At 46.1% G+C, this 20720-nt stretch overlaps 2 protein-coding genes across 2 annotated transcripts; one reads left to right on the forward strand and one right to left on the reverse strand.

The window, feature by feature from the left end:
- The first annotated feature begins 210 nt into the window (after positions 1–210).
- Positions 211–19027, forward strand: mrpl11 (mitochondrial ribosomal protein L11). The gene is made up of 6 exons (XM_084684741.1): positions 211–325; positions 4137–4300; positions 16789–16884; positions 18000–18093; positions 18426–18585; positions 18780–19027. Exons 2-6 carry the CDS (start codon positions 4178–4180, stop codon positions 18883–18885), a joined length of 579 nt encoding a protein of 192 aa, XP_084540867.1. The 5' UTR covers positions 211–325; positions 4137–4177; the 3' UTR covers positions 18886–19027.
- On the reverse strand, positions 6532–7717 carry tmem265 (transmembrane protein 265). Its single transcript, XM_084684740.1, has one exon. It carries the CDS (start codon positions 7715–7717, stop codon positions 6641–6643), a length of 1077 nt encoding a protein of 358 aa, XP_084540866.1. The 3' UTR covers positions 6532–6640.
- Positions 19028–20720: the final 1693 nt, after the last annotated feature.

The following is a 20720-nucleotide window of genomic DNA, read 5'->3' on the forward strand; positions in this document are numbered from 1 at the left end:
TAATATTATGTAGAATTTAAAAGCTTGCTGAGGGGATACTACATCGAATATTTAAGGTCCCAGGTTGAATGAACGGAAACTATACTCTTGACTGAGACTTAAATAAAGTATGCAAGAAGAAGAAGAGCAAGACATAAACTGTGATTTCCCTGAAAACTGAAGACCTTGATTTTAGACCTTAACTGGACGAATCCCTCCGCTCCAGTAGGTGGCAGCATTAGTGCTTGATGCTCGCTCTTCGGTTGTTTTCAAGATGTCTGCGCCCTGAACCGTGGTTACGACGTGAAGGTGCTTCTGGTGAATTAATGCTGAGCCACTTAGAAAGGTATGATAAACCAAATATTTTGTAGTTTGATTTGAAATGCACACGTGACTGGTTTCGGTTATATTTTCTTTTATTTATACGTCGTTTTTCTTTTCTTTTTTACCTTGCTGGAAGTGTCAACAATGTGGCTCAGTCTGCAATGCTCTTTTAGGCTAGCTAAATTGCTAAATCAAATGTCTCATGTTTGCCATCACAATTTTCCACAAACCATTCCGTGCACAATACATACATGTTAGTCTTAACATTTTGAGAAGGCAGGATCACTACAGCCTACTTGCTAAACTAGACAAGTTGCGTACCTACCTGCTGATACAGTACTTGCCTTCAGTAGGCAATGTACTACAGTAGTTAGCGATTTGTTTAGATAAACTTAGCTAGTCCGCAATAGGGCACTGTCGACTCCGAGAAAATGATCGGGACTGAAAAAGTTTATCCATAAATATGATCCAATTTGTTATTATTATTCTATTACAAATGTGTGCTGAAACATGGTGGGATGTTGTCGAGCTATGAAAGGAAAACAGTAACTTGAACTAAAGCAGTAACTTGTTACAATACAGTGTATTAACAGACTAGTGTAAATAATACTGTTTTTAATGGAGGTAATTTTATATAAGAATTGGTCTTCAAGGTTCCATTCTGTAGCATTTGTCTGTTCTAGATTATTTTTTTTATTCCATGCTTAACTTGATTTGAACTTTGATAACTTTTTTAAACGTTTTATGTATTTTGTAACTCATTACTGGACTGGGCTTAGTCAAATAACTTTTCGGAGACAAAATGGGTCTTTCTTATCAACTTACATGTTCCATTTTGTGGATTTTAGCTTGGACTTAGCCAAATTCACTTTCATTGGCCCTGAGACTAAAACTTCATTACATTCTGCAATCAATAATGGTCTGAATGGGTTAAACTGCTGAATACAAATGCAAACAATACAGAGTACATATTTTAGGTGTTGTATCCTACATCGGGACAGCTTCACATTATTGATGTTTTTTTTTCTGTCCTTGGACAAAGTGGTTTGTTGTATATGTGTCTATTTCCAAGTATCAGTCAATTTCAGAGATTTAAACGTAACAGGAAACCATCTTATTTGGAACAAGGCAGTAAAGATGATAGAGGGAGAACACGTGGGTCGTCAACATGTTGTGAAGTCTTAAAAGACAGTTTCTTGCAGTAACTTTTAACAAAGCCATGGATTTGTTTGCTCTTTGTTTTTAATTTTTCTCAACCCTCCTCGGCCACTCTCACATTCTCTCCTGTCTTTCTCTTCTCTCTTCCTTCTTCCTTATAAGTCAGTGACAATTCGGAGAACAATCCCAACAGTTCCGTCTCAGTAACCCTGATGACTTGGTACAGCCTTACACTTTCCTACCTTGTTGTCATCTGCAGTTCATAGGGGCTGCCACTAGAGGGACCCCCAGACACAGACAGTGTGCTGGCAGTCTGCCAGAGCAGGCTCAGACTGTTGTAGAGGCAAAGTGTCATTCTATTGATGATCATTTCACAATATTGTCTATTTGTTTTAGAAGCATTAGAATACTATCATGCTTTAGGTGTGCCGATGTGTTTGTGGCCATTTTTCAAAGCACTTTTAAAATGAGTTTTGAAGCTTTTTTTAAGTAGCTGGAGAGTCATTTGATGCCCTTGTATCAAATGTGCTTATTTGTTGAGGGTGGAAAAAACACCCACACACTGCAGAGTTGAAAAAAGGGCAGCATACCAGTTTGTGGGTTTTGTTTGGTTCCTGTTGCTAATTGTTGGATTCTTTTATGTGGATGTTTCTGTTTTTCTCTTTGAAGTATTGTCAGCTTTCATCAGTCATTTTGGCTCTGGCTTTTTGCCCTGTATGCGATCTAAGCCCATGTTTGTTTCATTCAATTCAACCAATAGTGTTAGGGTAGATAAGCCCTAAGCTAGGCTAAATGATCTCTTATCTTAGCTTGACTTGATGTTATTTATGGGGGCTCTCCTTTTTTATTTATTAAAGTTTCTAACTTGCAAAGACTTTTACTCACAAAGGACATTGCCCTTCCTTCGGGATTGCTACCAATAACATGGCTAAGAGCATACCAGGCTGCAATCTTGGGGTTATGTCATGCAGGAGTTTAAAGTACTGTATCTATTTGCACAGTCTATTGTCAATGCTCTTTGAAATGTGCTGTCAGTTGAGTTGTTACTTGGGTGTTATGTAGGTCAATTCCTCCCAAGCTCTCAGTGCCTGGCCTTGTGATGAGTGATTTCATGTTGAGAGGAAACGACTATTTTCATTTTTACTGCTCACAGAGATTGGAGTTGTAGTGCATTAAAGCATGACGCTGTCATTCCTGCAGCACTTTCAATTTGTATTCCCTGAGTCCCAAATTGAAGTTCAATCCCAACGTGTGCTGCCATTCCTTTTTTTGTGTTTTACCATAATTCTGTGTAAATCCTGCATTTCAATGACAAATCCATGACATTGTCTTGTTGGTGTAAAGAACATCACATTTATATCTGACTTACTAATTGAACCCAGTGTATTCACGTCAGCTAGTTTTAAGTGATGCAGTTGTTATTCCACATCAAATCTGAAATATTAGCCTTACTTGTCAAAACAGTCCACACTCCTCTTATTTTCTGACTGACTTTCAAATCGATCGAAGCTCCAACAAGATTTTTTAACAGCAGAGTAGCACGTTAGGTGAGCAGCATGAAATTGATTGCTGAAATGTAGTTTGTAGTTTGAACGTGAGTGACATTCTAAACATATCGGGGTTTAGCTTTCAAACAAAATTTAGTTCTAAAGATTTGACACTACGGGAAGCTTGGATAACGCCCGCTTAAGCAGGATGTTAAGGCGCCACGGCCAACATAACTACCTAAACAGAACGATAATCCAACTTTCCTCACAGGAGAAAAGTTCTACTTTGTAACTCTTAAAGGCGCACACAGCCATACATCTTTCCGATCGTTATCGCCTCTTGTTGATGTAATCTGTTCCTCTCGGTCGCCCATGCAGGATCGGTAGTAAAGCTCTCGCTCTCTCCACCTAAGTGCTCACGGTTATTGATGGGTAGGTCTCACCCAGCATCACCTGGCCAAACCTCAAACCTCCTACTTGTCTGTCCTCCACACACATTGATCTGGACGCTCTGCCTCCCCGTCGGAGGACTGCAGACCTGCTATTCATGCCGTTTGCCTCCCCAGGGCAGGGCAGCAGTTCAGCCCACTCTCCCCACTCTGCTAATTGACTGGTAATTTGGTAATGCATTTGAAGGTGGAAGGGGAAAGTAGACATGCTACTCTGTGGAGAGTGACGAATCTGTCACCTCCTTTTTATTATGGTGTCATTTATCCCCCTGGCCCCTCCTACCGTAACACCAGCCTGTCCTCTGACCCCTGTTGATGGGTAGGGCTGTGCAGAGGCCTTGCCGAGATCAGAGCAGAGAGACTGTGGAGGGAGCAGGGTAGACGGAGGGATTTGTAGTGCATCCCGTGGTTTCATCATGGAGAAACCTAAACCCTGCCAAGACCAAAGCCTGGCCTCACTCCCCTCTCTGTCTGATCCTCTCTCTACCAATTCCTGGAGGATAGGTGACTCTCGCGCAAGAGATCGAAGTCAAAGATTTTCTAATGGCTTCTAATTGCTCAACTTCTGCAAAGTAAAAAAACCCATGGACTTGTCCTGAGGTGTCAGTATCGATCAACTTACATTACCTTTTAATGAGCCCAGCATGTAAATGATTTGTTGCATTTGCTATCACAGAGCAGCTCACTTGCTAGTTTCCTCCTAAATGCTAACACCATGCACTGTGTTGATTTCTCTTAGGCAGCGAGAAGATACGGAGATAGACAAACAGACAGACTGACATGTCGAAGGTCTCCAGGGCAGCCAAGGCGGTGAAGAAGGTGGACATGGGGGGTGTGATCCGCTGCATCGTGAGGGCAGGACAGGCAGCTCCCGGACCCCCGCTTGGTCCTATCCTGGGACAGGTAACCTCACACCTCCCAGCATGTCCAGCCCATTCCGTGTCAATCCTGACAACTGTCAGGATCTTGCGCTTCATCGGTAGCTCATGAAATATACTTGGAAGTCCCTGCCAAAAGTGTGTGGTGGATGTGCCCTTTGAGAGCTCAGCTATGATGAATGATTTAGAGATCTGTCTGTTAAGTCTCTCTCCTCCTCCCATACTTGTGGGGCTTTCAGAGTCTTAGGGAAAGATGCCTTGACATCAACGGTAATGAGGTGAGATGAATTGCAGCCAAGCAAAGCAAAGTCATATTTGTCTGAAGGTGCCTTTTTGGCGGGATTAGGCAGTGCATTTACCATATGCTTGTGCTCAGTTGCTCTGTTGTCTTGTTTGGCCCTGTGTCCTTGCTAAATTGCCCCATCGTAGGCTGAGTGTGTGTGTGGGTAGTAAACTGTAAATAAATGGCCGTAGGCAGCCATTCTGCTTTAGGCGCTGAATCTGGTCTTTTAATCTTCCCTCTCTACTCCTCCAAGGTTTTTTTCCCCCCTTCTCTAACTAACCACCCTTGACAGCGGAAGCACAGAGAGGTAGGCTGCCTGTCGGCCGCAGGGCAAATTTAAACAAACGAGAGAAATAAAAGAGGGAGCAGTAGACAAAAGGGGGGAGCTGCCAGCTTTGGTGGAGGATAATAATTACAGTCCACATCGAAATTAACACAGGCGAATGAAGAGGAATAGAAGAACAAAGAGATGGTTAGAGGAAGGAAGGACATTAGATAGAAATGAAGGGCAGAATGGACAGACAGACAGACAGCATTGGTTTCCCACTATGTGTGGGACTGGGCTGAGATTCAAGGGGAGTTGAGGATTGCTGAGCATTGTATCGGGGTCTTAACAGGTGTGACAAATTCAAGGCAGTAGTCATTTGCAGAGGCTGCTGCCGGTGCAGTTACAGCCATTATATTAGAAATATGAAAAACTGCCCAACGGGGAGTGCATCCAGAATACGTGTGTTTGAAATGTAGAATGAGCAAGGGAGCGAGAGATGAAAGAGAGAGAGGAGGAGGAGAGGGAGACGGACTCTGTCGCTACAGTTCATCGGCATGCTGATTCCCTCCCGAATCCCTCTGAACCAGAGAGAAACTCCCCCGAGATAATACACCACTTTAAATGAATGTGTGTGTGAGGGTGAGTGAGTGAGTGAGTTTTTTATCCTTTCAACACATCCTGTAAATATGCCCTGTAAATCAACTATAAAGTGGAAGCAAATAAGCTTTTAGCATTTTGACAAATGGTTCGCAATTTCAATTAATAGAAGTATTAATGGTTTGAGGGGAGGCAGAGGTTTACACACAGTGCATTAGAGAGCACTAATGATGATGGAATAGACCCTCTCCTGTCCTGGAAAGTGCATGTGGTTTTTCTCTCACATACACACACACAAACTTGATTTTTGTCTCTCTCCCACACCCTCCTTCTCCCTCCCGCTCTCCCACACACACACACACACACGCGCCCTATCACATCTTTCGACTCTTTCAACATTAAAGGCAGACAAGCAGACAGCCAGCTGAGGGATTACCGCCAGCCTATCAGAGCTGATGGTGCTGGTGTAATTGTGATAAATGACGGCTCTTCCTCTGCGTGTCATTCATGTGCAGTCTTAACACGGCCCGTCGCCTCAGATGTGTCCAGAGCTGTGATTCCCTCCACTAGCCCCAGCTCTCGCCCTTACTGTCTCACATACAAAACACTCGGTTTTGGTGAAGTTATGTAAGGAAGGCCTTAGCATTAGCTTTCATACAGTGGATGTTTGGAAAGATTTTGTGGACGATGTTCCCCGAGCCCCCCCCCCCGTTGTGAGTGATCGACTTCTGATCATGTTCCATCCGTGTTGGAGGTGACAGCCTGCCAATACCACTCCCACGGTACACAACAGAGCAGGAGGAGTGTGAAACGTTTTATTACAGTTTGTTGGAGGCTGTTCTGGAAGTGCAGCCGACACCGACAACAGCTGTGGAGTAGCGTAATGGTGTACATACAGCATATGCTCAAATCCCTCGTGGCACACAAGATAATGTACCAACGCCAGTGCTGAGAATAGGAGCTCCTTGGAAAGGAAGGCACTTGACTGTACATCTACCCCTAGGCCCTCCCCCCCCCTCTCTCTTCCTCCCCCTCAGACACCAAAAGCCTAAGGTTTGCCAGCACCCCCTTGGCTGGATAAATCATCCCTTTAACCAAAGTGATCCAAGTTTAATGAGTTACTGCGCTGGCTTGTCCAAACAGCAAGGGATGTGTGTACAATGTGTTAATGTGTGTGTGTCCAAGAGTCTGTAGTAGCTTTTCCTGCTGAAGAGTCTCTAGAGTTCATGAGAGATAAAGGAGGGGCCCAGTGGGGCATCTGTATGGTCCAGGCTGACGGTGGAGTGGGCGTGGCTGTGGGAGCGTGACAGTGTTTGGTAGCGGGAGGGAGGCCCGGTGGAAGTCTTCCCCTGGGCCTGGGCCTCTCTCTGCTGCTCTGAGTTCTGGCTTGGCAGGGTTGTGTCCCCTGCCTCTGTCCCGGCCCTGGCCCCTGGCCCTCGAGCGCCCCCACGGTCCAGCTTGCGCCTCTCCCAGGCAGAGGTGAGTTTCACAGCCAGGGCCAGCAGGTTCTTCCCCAGGAAGACGGTGGAGACGCGTGGGTCCCTGTACCACAGCATGCCCGTGCCCCTCAGGCCCAGCGTGAACACGTTGATGGTGACCAGGCTGAGCCAGGGGTACAGAGCTTCCTTGCGGGGCCCCCTCTGGCCAGGCAGGGCGGCTGCACCCAGCTCTGTGAGGGCCACGCAGGGCAGCAGCAGCAGCAGGGCGTAGCAGTAGAAGAACACCAGGCCCTCAGCCCACAGGGGTAGGCCCAGCTCACCTGCCCCAGGCCCTCCAGTCCCAACGTGGGCCTCCCACAGGCCCGCCTGCAGGTCCAGCACATCCAGCAGGTCCACCACCACCCAGAGCAGCCGCCCGCGCACCTCCTGCTTCCTGCGCAGCGGCGTCATGTTGTCGGCCCCCGTCAGGATGAGGAAGAGCGAGGGCAGGCAGACGGACAGCAGCAGGGTCAGAGTCTTCCTGGCCAGCGGGTCAGGTGGACGGCGTTCCTGCCGGTAGTTCTGACACACGAAGAAGAGCTTGAGCTGCAGCAGGGACAGGAAGAGGAACCAGAGAGCGTTGGCGAAGCCACGGCGAGGGGATTGTGCCTCTGACACTACGCCCGCCGACACGAAACGCAGTGCCAGGAGGAAGCACAGGTCGCCTAGCAACACGGCAACGCACTGCCAGATGCCGGGTCCCGGAACACCACCACGAGCTCCCAGCATGCTCTGCTCCAGTAGGTAGAGGTCGACCACTGCCATGGTGCTGACCGTGACCAGGGTTGATACGCACACCTGGGGCGTGGGCACCATGCCTGAGGCACAGGGAGAGATAAACAACTAGCGTTAGACACACAGCAGAACTCAGGAACAGACCACGGCACTGTTTCGCTCTACACTTGATCTGGTGCATGACACATTTGACATGGAGGATGCAGGCTCTAAAGGTTCGTTTTCAAAGCTCAACAATGTCTGTTGTAGGTTGATGCTTTTTTGCCATGGAGGGAAATGTTTTTCCTGACAAAATAAGCACTGAACCTTCCACATCTTTGGTCAGGAGTGTTGTCTGCCCCAGCCATGCATGCTGAAGAGCTGTTTGACTGTTTCATCCCTCCTCTGCGGCTGTTTTATTCAAATGCGCCTCGCTTGCTATGAAAGTCCAACCGTCTACCCTAGCTAACTCAGGGAATTTCTTCTGGTTTTCCTTTAAGGAGGTTTTTGCTTCCGTGTCTCTACCTTATTCATTATTAATTAATTGTGTCGAAGCGCAGCCAGGCGCCCTGTCGGAGCCTGTTCCTCTGCCTGTTTAGTGTGCCTTGTTGATTCTCATTGTGGCTGCCGCATTCTCTACGCTGCATAAATTATCTTCTAATTTTGGCGGAATATTGATAACTCTTTGTATATGTTTGAGAATGTTTTTTTTAAGGTGGCTCCTTCCATAGCCCACTCCGTGTTCTGCCTTTGAGCGCACGCTGGCGATACTAATTCAGTAATCCAACACCCGTTGAATATGAGTGTGTTCATTTTTGTGCTCGTCGGGCCATATTTCAGCCCGTGGGACAGTATAAAACCTCGCTATCGATCTCGCCGTGAGAAATGATCATTGACTTTACGGTGCAATCGAAGCAGCCTCTCTTTATCGTATTGAGCTGGCGGGCCTCCGGGGGCACCATGGCTCTCAGAGAGAGACAGCGCTCAGACGGGGGGACGCGGCCGTCAGCCCCGCAGCAGCCAGGGGTGGCAACCACTCCACTGGATTGATGGCCTTTTAATATGAAACCATTACAAGGCCTGATATGCCATGATGGCAACACTCGGAACGGGTGATCGTGTGAGCGATTGTCAACAAGGCGGCCCATAGAGAACAGCTACCTGTAAGTAACCTGTGTTTACGCACTTGTAAACTGCCTGTGACGGGAGACAGACATCTCTTTCCTCCGCATGACTGGCAGGAGCTGACATCCATGTTGAGCTCACTCTGCACGTGTGTGCGTGAGAGAGAGAGCTGGAGTGGAAAAGTGTGAGATTTATATCCTTGGCTGTCTACATGCCTAATAAAGTGCTACTGCATGATGGTAATAGTTCATAAATAAACTAGGGGGGAGACCAGGAGTGAAGGGGAGGGAGAGAAAGAGAGCAAGGAGGAAAATGCAAACAGAAAGTGATTTAATATTGAGAGGAGGGGTTGGGGTGAACCATGCCATATTCCTGGACAGTCTGTGCCAGCAGCTAGCCTGTATGAATAAATTCAAATGTATTCATCACTGGGGATCTGGAGAAATTAAAGACATTAATAAGTCTGCTGAAACAGATGAGACAGACGAGAGAGGACCTAGATGGACGACTCTGCTTGGGGGCTTGGAGAGAAGAGACATGGACGCCAGCATCACTAATATCTGATTATCTGTGAGGCCCTCTTGTTCCACTGCAGCCTGCAACTTGATTATCAGTGCTGGAATTGAATGCATTCTACCAAGCCGCTGACTGAGAGAATATTGGAATTGAAAATTGGTGCTTTATCTGAACAAACCCAAACACGTGGTGAGAGGGAATGGCCACAATGCCCTGGCTTTCTCATTCTCTCTTTTTTTTTCTCATCTCCCCATGGCGGTTTTAGTAATTCAGCACACATCTTAAATTGTACCCAGAAACCCTGGAGTCTTTCTGTCAGCCTGTGTTTGTGTTTTGACGGCTTGTCGACACCCATAATTTATTCGGTTCTGAGTGAGTGGCCAGGATGACAGCACTGTGTGTCCACTCTGCTCATCAATAATGACCAAATTCATCATTCCCCACGACTAGAAAATGACATCGTGTTGACATGCCAGTGCAGCTTATTCCTCTGGAACTTTGAGTAATAGCTTGTAAAAGTGGGGTTTAGGTGAAATATTTGTTTATTATTTCCCAGCCCTAGGTGGATAGAATGTCATCTTGCATGTTTGTCATGTGTAGCACAGTGTGTGTGTGTGTGTGTGTGTGTGTGTGTGTGTGTGTGTGTGTGTGTGTGTGTGTGTGTGTGTGTGTGTGTGTGTGCGCGCGCATGCAGTGGGGCAGGAATGCTTTCACCAATAACCCAGGTAATACATTATTGCACTAGAATCCCTTCATTTCATCACACACCACACACACACTCACAGGATATACACACATTCACACACACAGACACACAGGTAGCAATTTGTTAACATACACACCCTCTAATCTGTCCCATCTGTTCATTTAAAAATGCTGGAGGTTTGCCAAGTGTACATAGATGCAGATAAAAGGAAGATGAATTGCTCCAAACTCCCAATTCATCTTTATAAACAGTACCATCTAAAGGCTTGTCTCAATACCAACTAAATAAAATATACACCTAGCCAGCAGACCAGAACAAAAAAAAAGTATAACAATTAGATTTTCCATGTGTGATTACAATTATTAGTAGTAATTTTGAGTGAACATGTAAAATGAAAACCTACATAATAGGATTGTGCAAATCTCCATCTAATCCAAGTGAGGATATTGCTGGCTGACTAAATGACATCTGTTGATATAACAAAGGACATTGGTATAACTTAAGATCCCTGTGACTGTATCAATGCCACATGGCGCACACAGGATCACACATATTGATCCTTCAATAGTCTAGATTTTCCATTACTATTATTAATATAACCTATAATTTATTTTTCCATGTGAACTGTGCTCACTGCAATAGCAGGAGTAAAACCTCCATTCAACCCTTCCAGGCACATGTTCTGTAATGGCCATTTCAGTAATGGACTGCCATAATTGAGCAGTTTCAGAGTGATTGTAGTTACCCAAAGCATGCGTTCTTGCTCTTGCCGCTCCTCTTGGCTTGGTTGAAAACCACGTATTCAAGCGATTCAAGTCAAGCGCTCAGATTTTCATCGAAGTCCAGATATACTGTATGTAATCATCTATATGTATATAAATTCTAAATATAGAATTGGCAGTAATTCATAACTAAATTCGTTGAATTTATGTTTTCCCTATACTGCTTCCATCTAAAGTCATAATTTGGTTATTACCAATCTCATAAGAAGTCCAGCCTTCGCCACTTCACATTCGAGTTTAACTGAATAAAGCAAGTTCAGATCTACAAAAGGTAGCTTTTTTTCATATCCACTGGATCTGTCAGTGAAGCTCGAGCCCTTGTTACAGGATCGTATACGGAGCATGTGCCATCTGCTGCTATGTCCGTCTTGTATTTGACACCTTGCTCTCGGTCTGGAAGCCGGAAATCCAATGACTCGGGATGGAGCCGTGCGGCGCTTGTTGGCCGGTGTCTCGCTGTGAGGTGTCGAAGTGGTCAGAAGTGGACTGATGCTTGACGCGGAATCATTAAGGAAAAACCCGCAATATCCTGACAAGAAGACGAGTCGTCTGGAAAACCGAAGCTCTTTACCAACGTTACGGTACGACGAGTGTTGGATTACGAAGAAAGTCGCGACTTTATGATTGCGGTGTTCATTTGTAGGCAGGTTACGTGCCTTCGACTCTCCCCCTCTTCTTTCTCTCTCCCCCCTCCCACCCACTGTGTCGCCCCTTGCTGCCTCCTCCTTTTAACATCAGCTGTATAACTTTAGTAGGCAGTGTGTTAGAATATTGAGCAGTTGACGGTTATGTCCATTTGTTATACGATAACCATCTTGATGCCACTTAGTGAAATGAAAATTTGCATAATTTTCCGTAATGTATGGAAGTAGTCTACAGTTCGTTGCCTTGGTTCCTGCCCTGCTGGGTAAAAGAGCATGGCGACAAATAGAGCGCGAGATTCCTTTAGCCTGTGGACACGTCTCAGAACGCAGATGTTGCAACTTTAATTAGACTTTCTATCTGACTGTTTTGAATCTCTCCTTAATTATTTTCTTGTTTTGTTGTACGCATGCAACGATTTCGTTAAGAAATAAATATATATGAATGGGTATAATAAATATATAATAAATGGGTTTTTGAGTTACTCCAGCGTGAGTTTTCAGGACCTCATAGTATCATATTGAAAAGGTCAAGCTTCCACAGAGGTGTGAGGAGAGAGTATTCTAGTCGTCTCAATTTCTCAATCACCACCTTCTCAGCAGGCTATCTTGATCCAGGGTCTCTTTCATTTTCTCTCTCTTCCACACCAGCCGGAGTGTTGAGGGTCATCTCATAGTGAGAGCCTTAATCAGACCAGGAAGGGGAAAGAAGGCTCATCGTTCTTGTCACAACCAGCTATGCGCTCCACTGGCTTTCAGAGATTTTCCATGCCCTGAGAACTGTGATGTTTTTTTCTTCTTATTTTCTTCATTTCTTTCTTCAGTGCTGCCTCTCTATCCTCTCACCAGTCCTGTCCTCTCCCCCTCGTTTCCCTCTTCTTTTCTTTTGGTTGCCTGTGGGTGTGGTTGAAGGTCACTCAGCACTGGCTCTCTTTCAGCGTGGAGACCGGGAGCAGCAGGCAGGCACAGACGGGGAGGGAGAGAGTGGAGGGGTGAGGGGACAGTCCTCAGCACTGCACTGTCATCACTTTCCTCTTGGACATGAGTGGGGCAAGAAGTTAGGAAGGACGCGAGGGTTACAGACTAGCAGAGAATGCTAAGGACCAAGGGCCCGAGAGCGCTGCTCATCCGGGAACACAAGCGGAGCTCCCAGCTTTCCAACACGTTTCACCCCACTGCTTTGTCATGCTACAGTTTCCATTTCCCTCCACAACACAATAACCCACATTACCCATAACAAGCAGCCTTCACTGTTACTGTGTTAAATCCTTAACTTGGCAGAGGCTCTTAACTCCATGCTAGCAGTCTACCTCAGCGCCCACACAGCCCCAGTGTCTAGACTCTAGGCTGTGGTATTCATATCTACTGTATCTTTAGACCCCATCTCCACAGTCGTCCCTTGACCACCACCATCCTTTGACAACTACCTGGAGTCCAGGCCTGCTCGTCTTGCTGCCTCCCTACACACATGATTAATCAAGTGTGGCAGCGAAGGCAACAACACTTTCAAGAGGCTGAGGAGATCCTAATGGAGTTTAAAAAGTTGTTTCGGTAAGATGCATTTCCCCCAAAAAATGTTTTCCCTCAAGCTTTCCCTCAAAAAAAAAACTTGGCAGTTAATGGCCAAAAAGCAAAGCAGCGAGTCTTGGTGCATTTGAATTATGTAGCATATAATATAAGAGGAGCACTCTTCATAGCTTCATTGCATGAGGAGCCACTGGCCTGTACTTGGAACAAAGCTGTGCTGGCTGGCTAGGATAGTGATTGACCTGTTTTGCTTGTTATGCAGACTAGCCCTCAATATAGTTTCCCAAAATAGTTTGGCAAAATTATGCTTGGATTTGCTGTTCATCAAATTGTCTTATTCTAGTTGACTGCCGTCCCGGGTCAGAGTAATATTTTGGGACCGTTTAGTGTGTTTAATTGGGCAAAATAAATCAATAGCACTGCATGTGTGCAAAATCTATTTGTATTTCGACTCAGCTGACTGAGGGGGTGAGAATGCCCTGCTCATCCCTGCCACCGGCTGACTGCTGTGTCCCAGCATCTCCCTGGCAGTGCCCATGTATGCTGTCCATGGTGGGCTGAGAGCATGCGGTGGAGGGTAAGGCAGTCTAATCAGGTGTATGAAGTCCTGATAGCAATGACTGTGATGAAACAGCAGCATCAGGCTGGATTAAATGAACAAGGTAATAGTGGTAATGAAGGAGAGTGTTTCACACTGGAGAGTTTAATTAACCCTGTGTCCTCTTCGCCACCCCTCCTCTGGAATACCTCCCTCCTCTACCCTAACCCCCCTCCCCTGCCCAGCCCACCCACAGCTGTCTGCCAGGGCTATCTATCTGCTGTCCTTGTGTGCCAGGGGCAATTAATCCTGCCCCAAGGCCCTCTATCCTATGTCTGTCCTCTATCTACATCTGCCACGCTTCCCTACACCACTTTCTCTGCCTCTCTCACCCACTATCATTACATCCCTCTCTTGCACAGACACACACACACGCGCGCACACACACACGCGCTTACTGACACCAGTGACCACATGCAGAGTCACAGAGAAATAAACCTCTTCATGCTGATTTGCTTCTAGAAGAGGTCAAATGAATATGCACCTGATACAATGTCCTATTCAAATGAGAGTTGAGGTGCACATATTTATAGAATACACATATACTTATTTCATCCTGGTCAAACTTGTATTTTCATTTTTCAAATACTCTTCATGATTGCTGTCCACACTGTAAGCACTCAAACATACCTCACATTTCTATCTCTCCTCTCATCTCTCCCTGCTATCCTCCCAGGCATTCCTCCACTTGCCCTCCTCCCTCTTTTCCATGTCAGCACTATATCTTGTTAAAAAGAGTTAGTGAAGCTGAAAGGCCAATCACATTAACATGAGAAGTGACAGAAAGTAAGGAGAGAATACGATGGAAGGGTCAAATCATGCCGACACGTCAGAGATTGTAATTGCAAACTCCTAATTGCTCTCTTAATTACATGCAATAACTCCTTCTCATTCACCAATCTCAATATGGATCGCCGCGATTATTTAGCCATGCCGCCGGTTGAGTTTGACGGGCGGAATATCTCCGTAGATTAGTGTTAATCCTGATGCCCAGGATCTGGGAAGCCTTTGAAGACAGTCCCCAGTCCGGGGCCAGTGTGGAGCCCTCAGCCCTGGGTGATGGGCTGCAGCCATTTCACACTAGAGAGCTCCGCTCCAATCAGTCATGGTGGAGAAAGGAGAGAACGAGGGAGGGCGAGGATTTAGTCGGCCACTCGGACTCCCGGATGATTAGATGTTGAGATGGAAGGATGAGAAGGGAGAGAGAGGAGCTTTTTGGCCAGAGCACAGATATGAGGGTTCCAGTTCCCTGCGATAAATGTCATGGGAAGTCTGGAAGCCAAGTGAACCTTGCTTTCATTGCATGCCAGCCCGTCCGCCTCTTTGAAACACTCTTGTTACAATTACCAACACGGTTCCATCCCAATAATGACTTCAATTAGTCTATTAAAAGTCCAGGGCAAAGAGGGAACTCTCTCACCCTGTCATCTTCAACCACAGACATGGCCAGACCTTCATGTAATGCTTTAATTAAAAGATGATTGCTCTGTCCGATGTCTTCTGCGTCTGTGGGTTCCAAGTTTGCTCTCATTTTCCACTGTCTGCAATGTCACTTTCATTGTCCATCTTTTAATGCCAGTCTGCAAGTCTTTTGAATACAGTTGCCTCCATCTCTTGGCTCTATTCGGGCCTTCTTTAATAGCATTAGGGTGTATCTGCGGCTCTGCTCGGCCCTTCCGAGGCATTGTTACCGTCTATCTTTAGCATAGATCCTCGCCTGTCTGCCTGCGTAATGTCTCAGTGTGGGGACTTAAGCACTCCTTGACAGCATTAGGCTTCCGGAGTTTCCAGGAGGTCCTCTTTATATCATTGTCTGGTGGCTGGAGAGTCTTGAGAAAAAAGATAGAGGAAGATCATTATCTGATGGGGGAGGGGAGGGGGAAGTGAACGTCGAAAGGAAGTGAGGCAGGGTTTGTGTCGTGGCACTGGAGGGCCTGCTTTGACTCCCCCCCTCCCTAACATCACAGCTTTCACATGAATCCATATTTAATTACAAATGTTCTTCCTCTGTCCCTTTGTCCCCCTATCCCTCCCCATGCCTACCTTCCTCTTGTTTACTTAGCTCTGTTGTTTTTATGAGAGGCCAGGGGAGGGACTGGCATGCAATAGACAGTGGTGAGGGTTGACATGGAATTACTATTCATAAGTGAGGAGGAGGCAGGAGAGGCAAGGCTCTGGGGACTGAACACTTTTCCATTTAATTAGTGAGATATTATAATTCAAATGGAACTCTTTAGCTCTGGAAACAATGTTGGTTGTGTCGCAAAGTCACAGTACACTGCAACCTCTATCATGTTTGGGGACATTTTCTGTGACAAGTCACACAGAAGACGGGTAACAGTTGTTGCGGTGGTGGAGATACACAGGACTGATCTGGTTAAGATTCATCAGGTGTTTCAAAGTTGCCGAGTGAAGATGATTTCAGAATACTACACTCCGTTACTCCCAAATCAACAGACGTTGTGTCATTGAAGACAGTCGAAGGATGAATGCCTTCTCATTTAGTCATTATTTCAATCTGGAGGCCGGCTCTCAGCACGCTCCATCACAGCTCTTATTGTAGCTCGTAGCTCCATTAGGCTGAGTAAAATGAAAAAATTATCCCTTTTTGCCCTCAAACGCCTTTCTGAAATCAAACATTTTAATCAGGATGTTGCCTTTGGGAAAATGGTGGGTGAAGGTCAGTTTAAATTTCAGCAACTGTAATTATATTCTTGGTTAGCAGCCATTGCTTTGGATTTCAGCTTGGAGAAATGATTTTCTTGTGTGTGTGTGGAGGTAGGAGGAGGGGAATGGGGGCTGGTCGGGTGTTGACTTAATGTCACCCATCCATTTTGCTTTCTCTCTGGTTGGCCTGGCAGGAGACTGGGAATGGGAGACTCATTCATCACTGGGTCTCCTAGCCACAGGGCAAACACATGCGTGCTGTCATAGCCGGGCACACACTCTCTCACACATACACCCTCGTTGTGAAAAGGTGGCACGCATGACCACACAGGATACTAATACACTTGCACAATCTCATTGGCTGGCACACACACACACACAGCCTCACCTGCCGACCCTCTCGCTCCACCAGGCAGCCAAGCGTGCACACACACTCAGCCCTCTCACAAGTCTGGTGATGGATTGACTGACACAAGCCAGTCATTGGTATTCCACCAGCAAAGCGGGCCATGAATGACGTTCAGAACAATGTTTGCAGGTCCAGACTCCTCATACATTTTAATACAGTTTATCCTTCTGTCTTTGCCTCTTTTCTGTTTCTCGTCTCACAGAAGGGGATCCCCATCGGGCAGTTTTGTAAGGACTTCAATGAGAAAACCAAGGAGATTAAGGAGGGCATTCCTCTCCCCATCAAGATCAATGTCAAGGTGTGTTTTCCATCCCCTGCATGGGTCTCTTCCCCCTCCGTGCCCCCAGCCAGGTCTCTACTAGGTCGTTGCCTCCAGTGTGGGTCTCTACTAGGTCCTGGAGCCAACCCCCACCCTAGATTGGAAGTGATTTTAGTAGCTGCATGCCATTACCCAGAACCCTCCATTATTCATACTGTACCTCTTAAGCCCTTTTGTTTGCATTCATTAATCTATCTTTAACCAAAGGGCTCTAGAAGTCAATGAGCATTTGGTACAAATAATGGTAAAAGAGACTAGAGAGAGAGACTGTTTTGTACTTTTAGAGTCCATATCATTCATAGCATTCCAATGCCTTACTAATTTGGTATTGTGCCCTTTTTGTTCCTCCTACTGCAGTTTAGCAGTATATGTGTAGGTGTGATCTGGTCTGTGCTTTGATCTGAACACATATGGCATAGCTGAGGAGGTTTGTTGAGATGATCTGGGGTTGTGATGCCCTTAGCATGTCTTTGACACTGAGGACTCTGTTCAAGCATCAGCATGCTCTGCTCATCATCACCATCTGCTGGTCGATGCTGGATATCACGCCTCCCTCACAATCAACCCATGGGAAAACAACTTTGTTCCACCCCTACATTGTTCTGTTCTGTTTCTGTGAATATGTTGCATCATATGTTGAATTTATATAACTAGCTCTATGGCCTACCATTCTTATGAATTGCTTATGTTCAACAAGTGCTGAAGGCCTGTGGCCATGATCTGCCTCTCTCTCTCTCTTTTTGTCCATTATTCCTAAACAGTCCTGTACTCACTTGTCCCTGAGTCAGTTTGTTACAGGGGGGAAAAAATGCAAGTTATTCCCATATCCCTGTGCACCGCTTTAACCAAGGCTGAATAGAAAGGATTGTTGCTAATGGTTAAATCAATTCAAGTGCATTGGGCCTTTCCAGCTAATGACCATTTCATAGAGGGTGATGAATAGTCTTGCTACATAGAGAGGTTACTTATGACAGGACATACCTACTTTGGCAACGTAACATTAAAGGTTTGAGAGCAGGAACCTCCACTGCATGCGGCTGCCACATCCGTCTCTAATCCCACTCTGATGTTCTCCATGGACCCCCCACCTCCAGCCTGACAGGACGTATGACATAAAGATTGGCCAGCCCACAGTCTCCTACTTCCTGAAGCAGGCGGCGGGCATCGAGAAGGGGGCAGGGAAGACCGGTGAGTGTTGAGGCTGCCTCTCCTCTGTCGGATCCCTGGTCGAACAGGATTTCTTTGATTGATGATATATTTATGATCGACTGGGGATCTGATGCAGCCAATTAAAGGCAGAGGAAGGTAGCAGTAAAGGTGATGCCTTGTAGAAAAAGAGAATTATGGATTTACCCATTCTGTTCCTGTACTTCTCTCCCCTCACTTTGTCTTCCTTTTTGCTCTTACATTTTTGTGGTTCTTTCACCCACTAAAGCCATCTTGTTTCTTCTGTCTATCGTTTTCTTACACTGGTGTGTGTGTGCGTGTGCGTGTGCCCGCGCGCGTGTGTGTGTGTGTAGGCCATGAGACTGCAGGGATGGTGTCCTTGCGAGCCGTGTATGAGATCGCCCAAGTGAAATCTCAGGATGAGTGTTTCACCATGCAGAATGCCTCCTTAGAGACGGTTGTCAAGAGCATCATTGGCTCGGCCCGTTCGCTAGGCATCAAGGTTGTTAAGGAGTAAGTTTGTTTTCCATTTAATTGGTAGGAGCTAAAAATAGTGTGAATTCTGTTTCACTTTCTGTCAGGCAGAACCTCGACAACCAATTCTTTGGTGAATCACATATCTCAGATACACACACACACACACACGCACGTATACATTCTCTGGAGTCTCTGTCTCACTCTCTGTCCCTCCTTTGTTCCTCCTCCAGTTTAGAAGCAGCCGAGTACAAGGTCTTCCTAGAGCAAAGGGAGGAGCACTTGAAAGCAGAGGCTGCTGCTGCTGCTGCGGCGGCTCTCTCCTCCAAGAAGAAATGAGATCTCTACCTGTGCTGCTCGTCTCCATGTCCACACATCTGTATTTATATGCCGGCCCAACACACATACTAATGTCATTGTAATTTTACTTTGTGTAATTTGCATCAAAATAAATGTTCGATTGTTCATTTAACATTTTTAAGAGCTGTGTGTGTTTCATCAATATCCTTCCTCCATAATTTGTGTTTAGTTGCCCGAGTCGATGACTGTTTTATTGACTCAGCTTAACTCTGCTATTGTCCAGGAAAGATGTCTTCACTTCCTCTCCCTCTTACTCGGAATCTAAAACGGTCGACTTTAGTGCTCATAAATTTATGATGAAGGTGTTGCATCTACCATCTATCAACATAATTACTGATAATGATATTGTTCCTAGCGGTGCCATTGAAATGCGGTTGACCCTACTACACTCTTTGTGCCTTTGACATGTTTTATGTTACTGTCAAGACAACTTAATGAATTCCCCATGCACATAAAATAGCATCACGCGTCACCTTAGCCTATTATGAATTCCATTAGATAGGTTCCACTCAGCTGTCTTTTTTTTCAGTGAGGGTGTGATGTATTGCAAGGTTTATGGAACACAACACCAATATTTGCAACGTCTTGTTTTAACCAGACCAGTTCTGAATGATGCAGTACTCCTGCTGAACCAGAAGGGAGCAGTAGTGGTTTGTGTTTGCTCTGTGTTCCTTCCTCCTCCAGAAGGAACACTGCATAGACGGGTGCTGGAACAAAATGTTCGGTTTCAGAGTAGAAGCATGCTGTGGCAAAGCCTTGTCTCCTTGGTTTATAAATAGTTTGGTTAAATTTGCCTTATATGGGCCTGTGCCTTGTTCAGCAGAGCTTCTTTTGAATTGAAGCTGTGTGGATACTGGGGTGAAGGGCAGTGGACAAAGATGCCAGGTGGTGATGCTCTGCAGGCATCAATGGTTTCACCTTCATTAATTCACACTCTATGATTCTCAGATACCTTCCTGTCATGAGTCTCTGAGGCTTCACGTTCTCCATCCCTTCCTTCCCTCGTTCCCTCTCTTTTTGTCTTCCTTTCTTTGTCTCCTTGCTCTCTCTCCCCCTTACCGCCCCCCCCCCCTCCTGCCTGAACGAGAGCCCTAGAATAGAAGGGGCTGCTTGAATCAGTGCTCCTGAGCAGGAATGCCCATATATGGAGTCTGACACCCTCACAGCACGCTGTCAGAGTACCAGGTACATGGAGTAAGTGTGGGCTGCTGTGATTTGTAAAGAGAGGGATGGGGATGTGGGGCGTGGAGCAGGGCTGGGTCGTACGTCACCACGCTATTGTGCGTACGTGTGTGCGTGTGCAAGCGCGCCTGCTTAAGTGGGAGGCCTGGGTGTGTAGTGAGCGGAGCCTCGGTGTGGAGGGCGTGCGTCAGTCTGAGTCAGATAGTGTCTCATACTGTCTCGTCATGTGTGTGCGTCAGTGCTGTTGCTGAGCGGACATCGCTCCAGGGGAAGAAACGGAGGAGGGATGGCAGGAGAGGGAGGGGATGATGATGATACTGAGGTAGGAGGAGCGGGGGAGACTGACAGTGACGACAGAGAGAGGATGAGAGAGAGAGAGAGAGACAGCTTTAAGTGCACTTTAATATAAATGCATTTGTTTGACAATCAAATACACTTATGAGCAACACAAGAGAACACTGATCCACAATGTCCATTCTTCGGTAATATATCATGTATATATTCCATCTTCTACAATAAAAATGTATTTTGTATGTACAGACCGTTTGATTTGTACAAATGTACAAATGTGTACAACCTTCGCAAAAAAAAAGCATATGTAAATATCCACAGACATAGTGCATATGCATTGA

Source organism: Hypomesus nipponensis, chromosome 1 (assembly GCF_054491055.1).
Source record: "Hypomesus nipponensis isolate SF chromosome 1, ASM5449105v1, whole genome shotgun sequence".
NCBI classification, from domain to species: domain Eukaryota; kingdom Metazoa; phylum Chordata; class Actinopteri; order Osmeriformes; family Osmeridae; genus Hypomesus; species Hypomesus nipponensis.

Coding starts and splice junctions, on each gene's coding strand:
- mrpl11 (XM_084684741.1), top strand. CDS start 4,178: ATGTCGAAGGTCTCCAGGGCAGCCAAGGCGGTGAAGAAGGTGGACATG. Junction 4,301..16,788: donor TTGGTCCTATCCTGGGACAG/GTAACCTCACAC, acceptor CTCGTCTCACAG/AAGGGGATCCCCATCGGGCA. Junction 16,885..17,999: donor CCATCAAGATCAATGTCAAG/GTGTGTTTTCCA, acceptor CCCCACCTCCAG/CCTGACAGGACGTATGACAT.
- tmem265 (XM_084684740.1), bottom strand. CDS start 7,717: ATGGTGCCCACGCCCCAGGTGTGCGTATCAACCCTGGTCACGGTCAGC.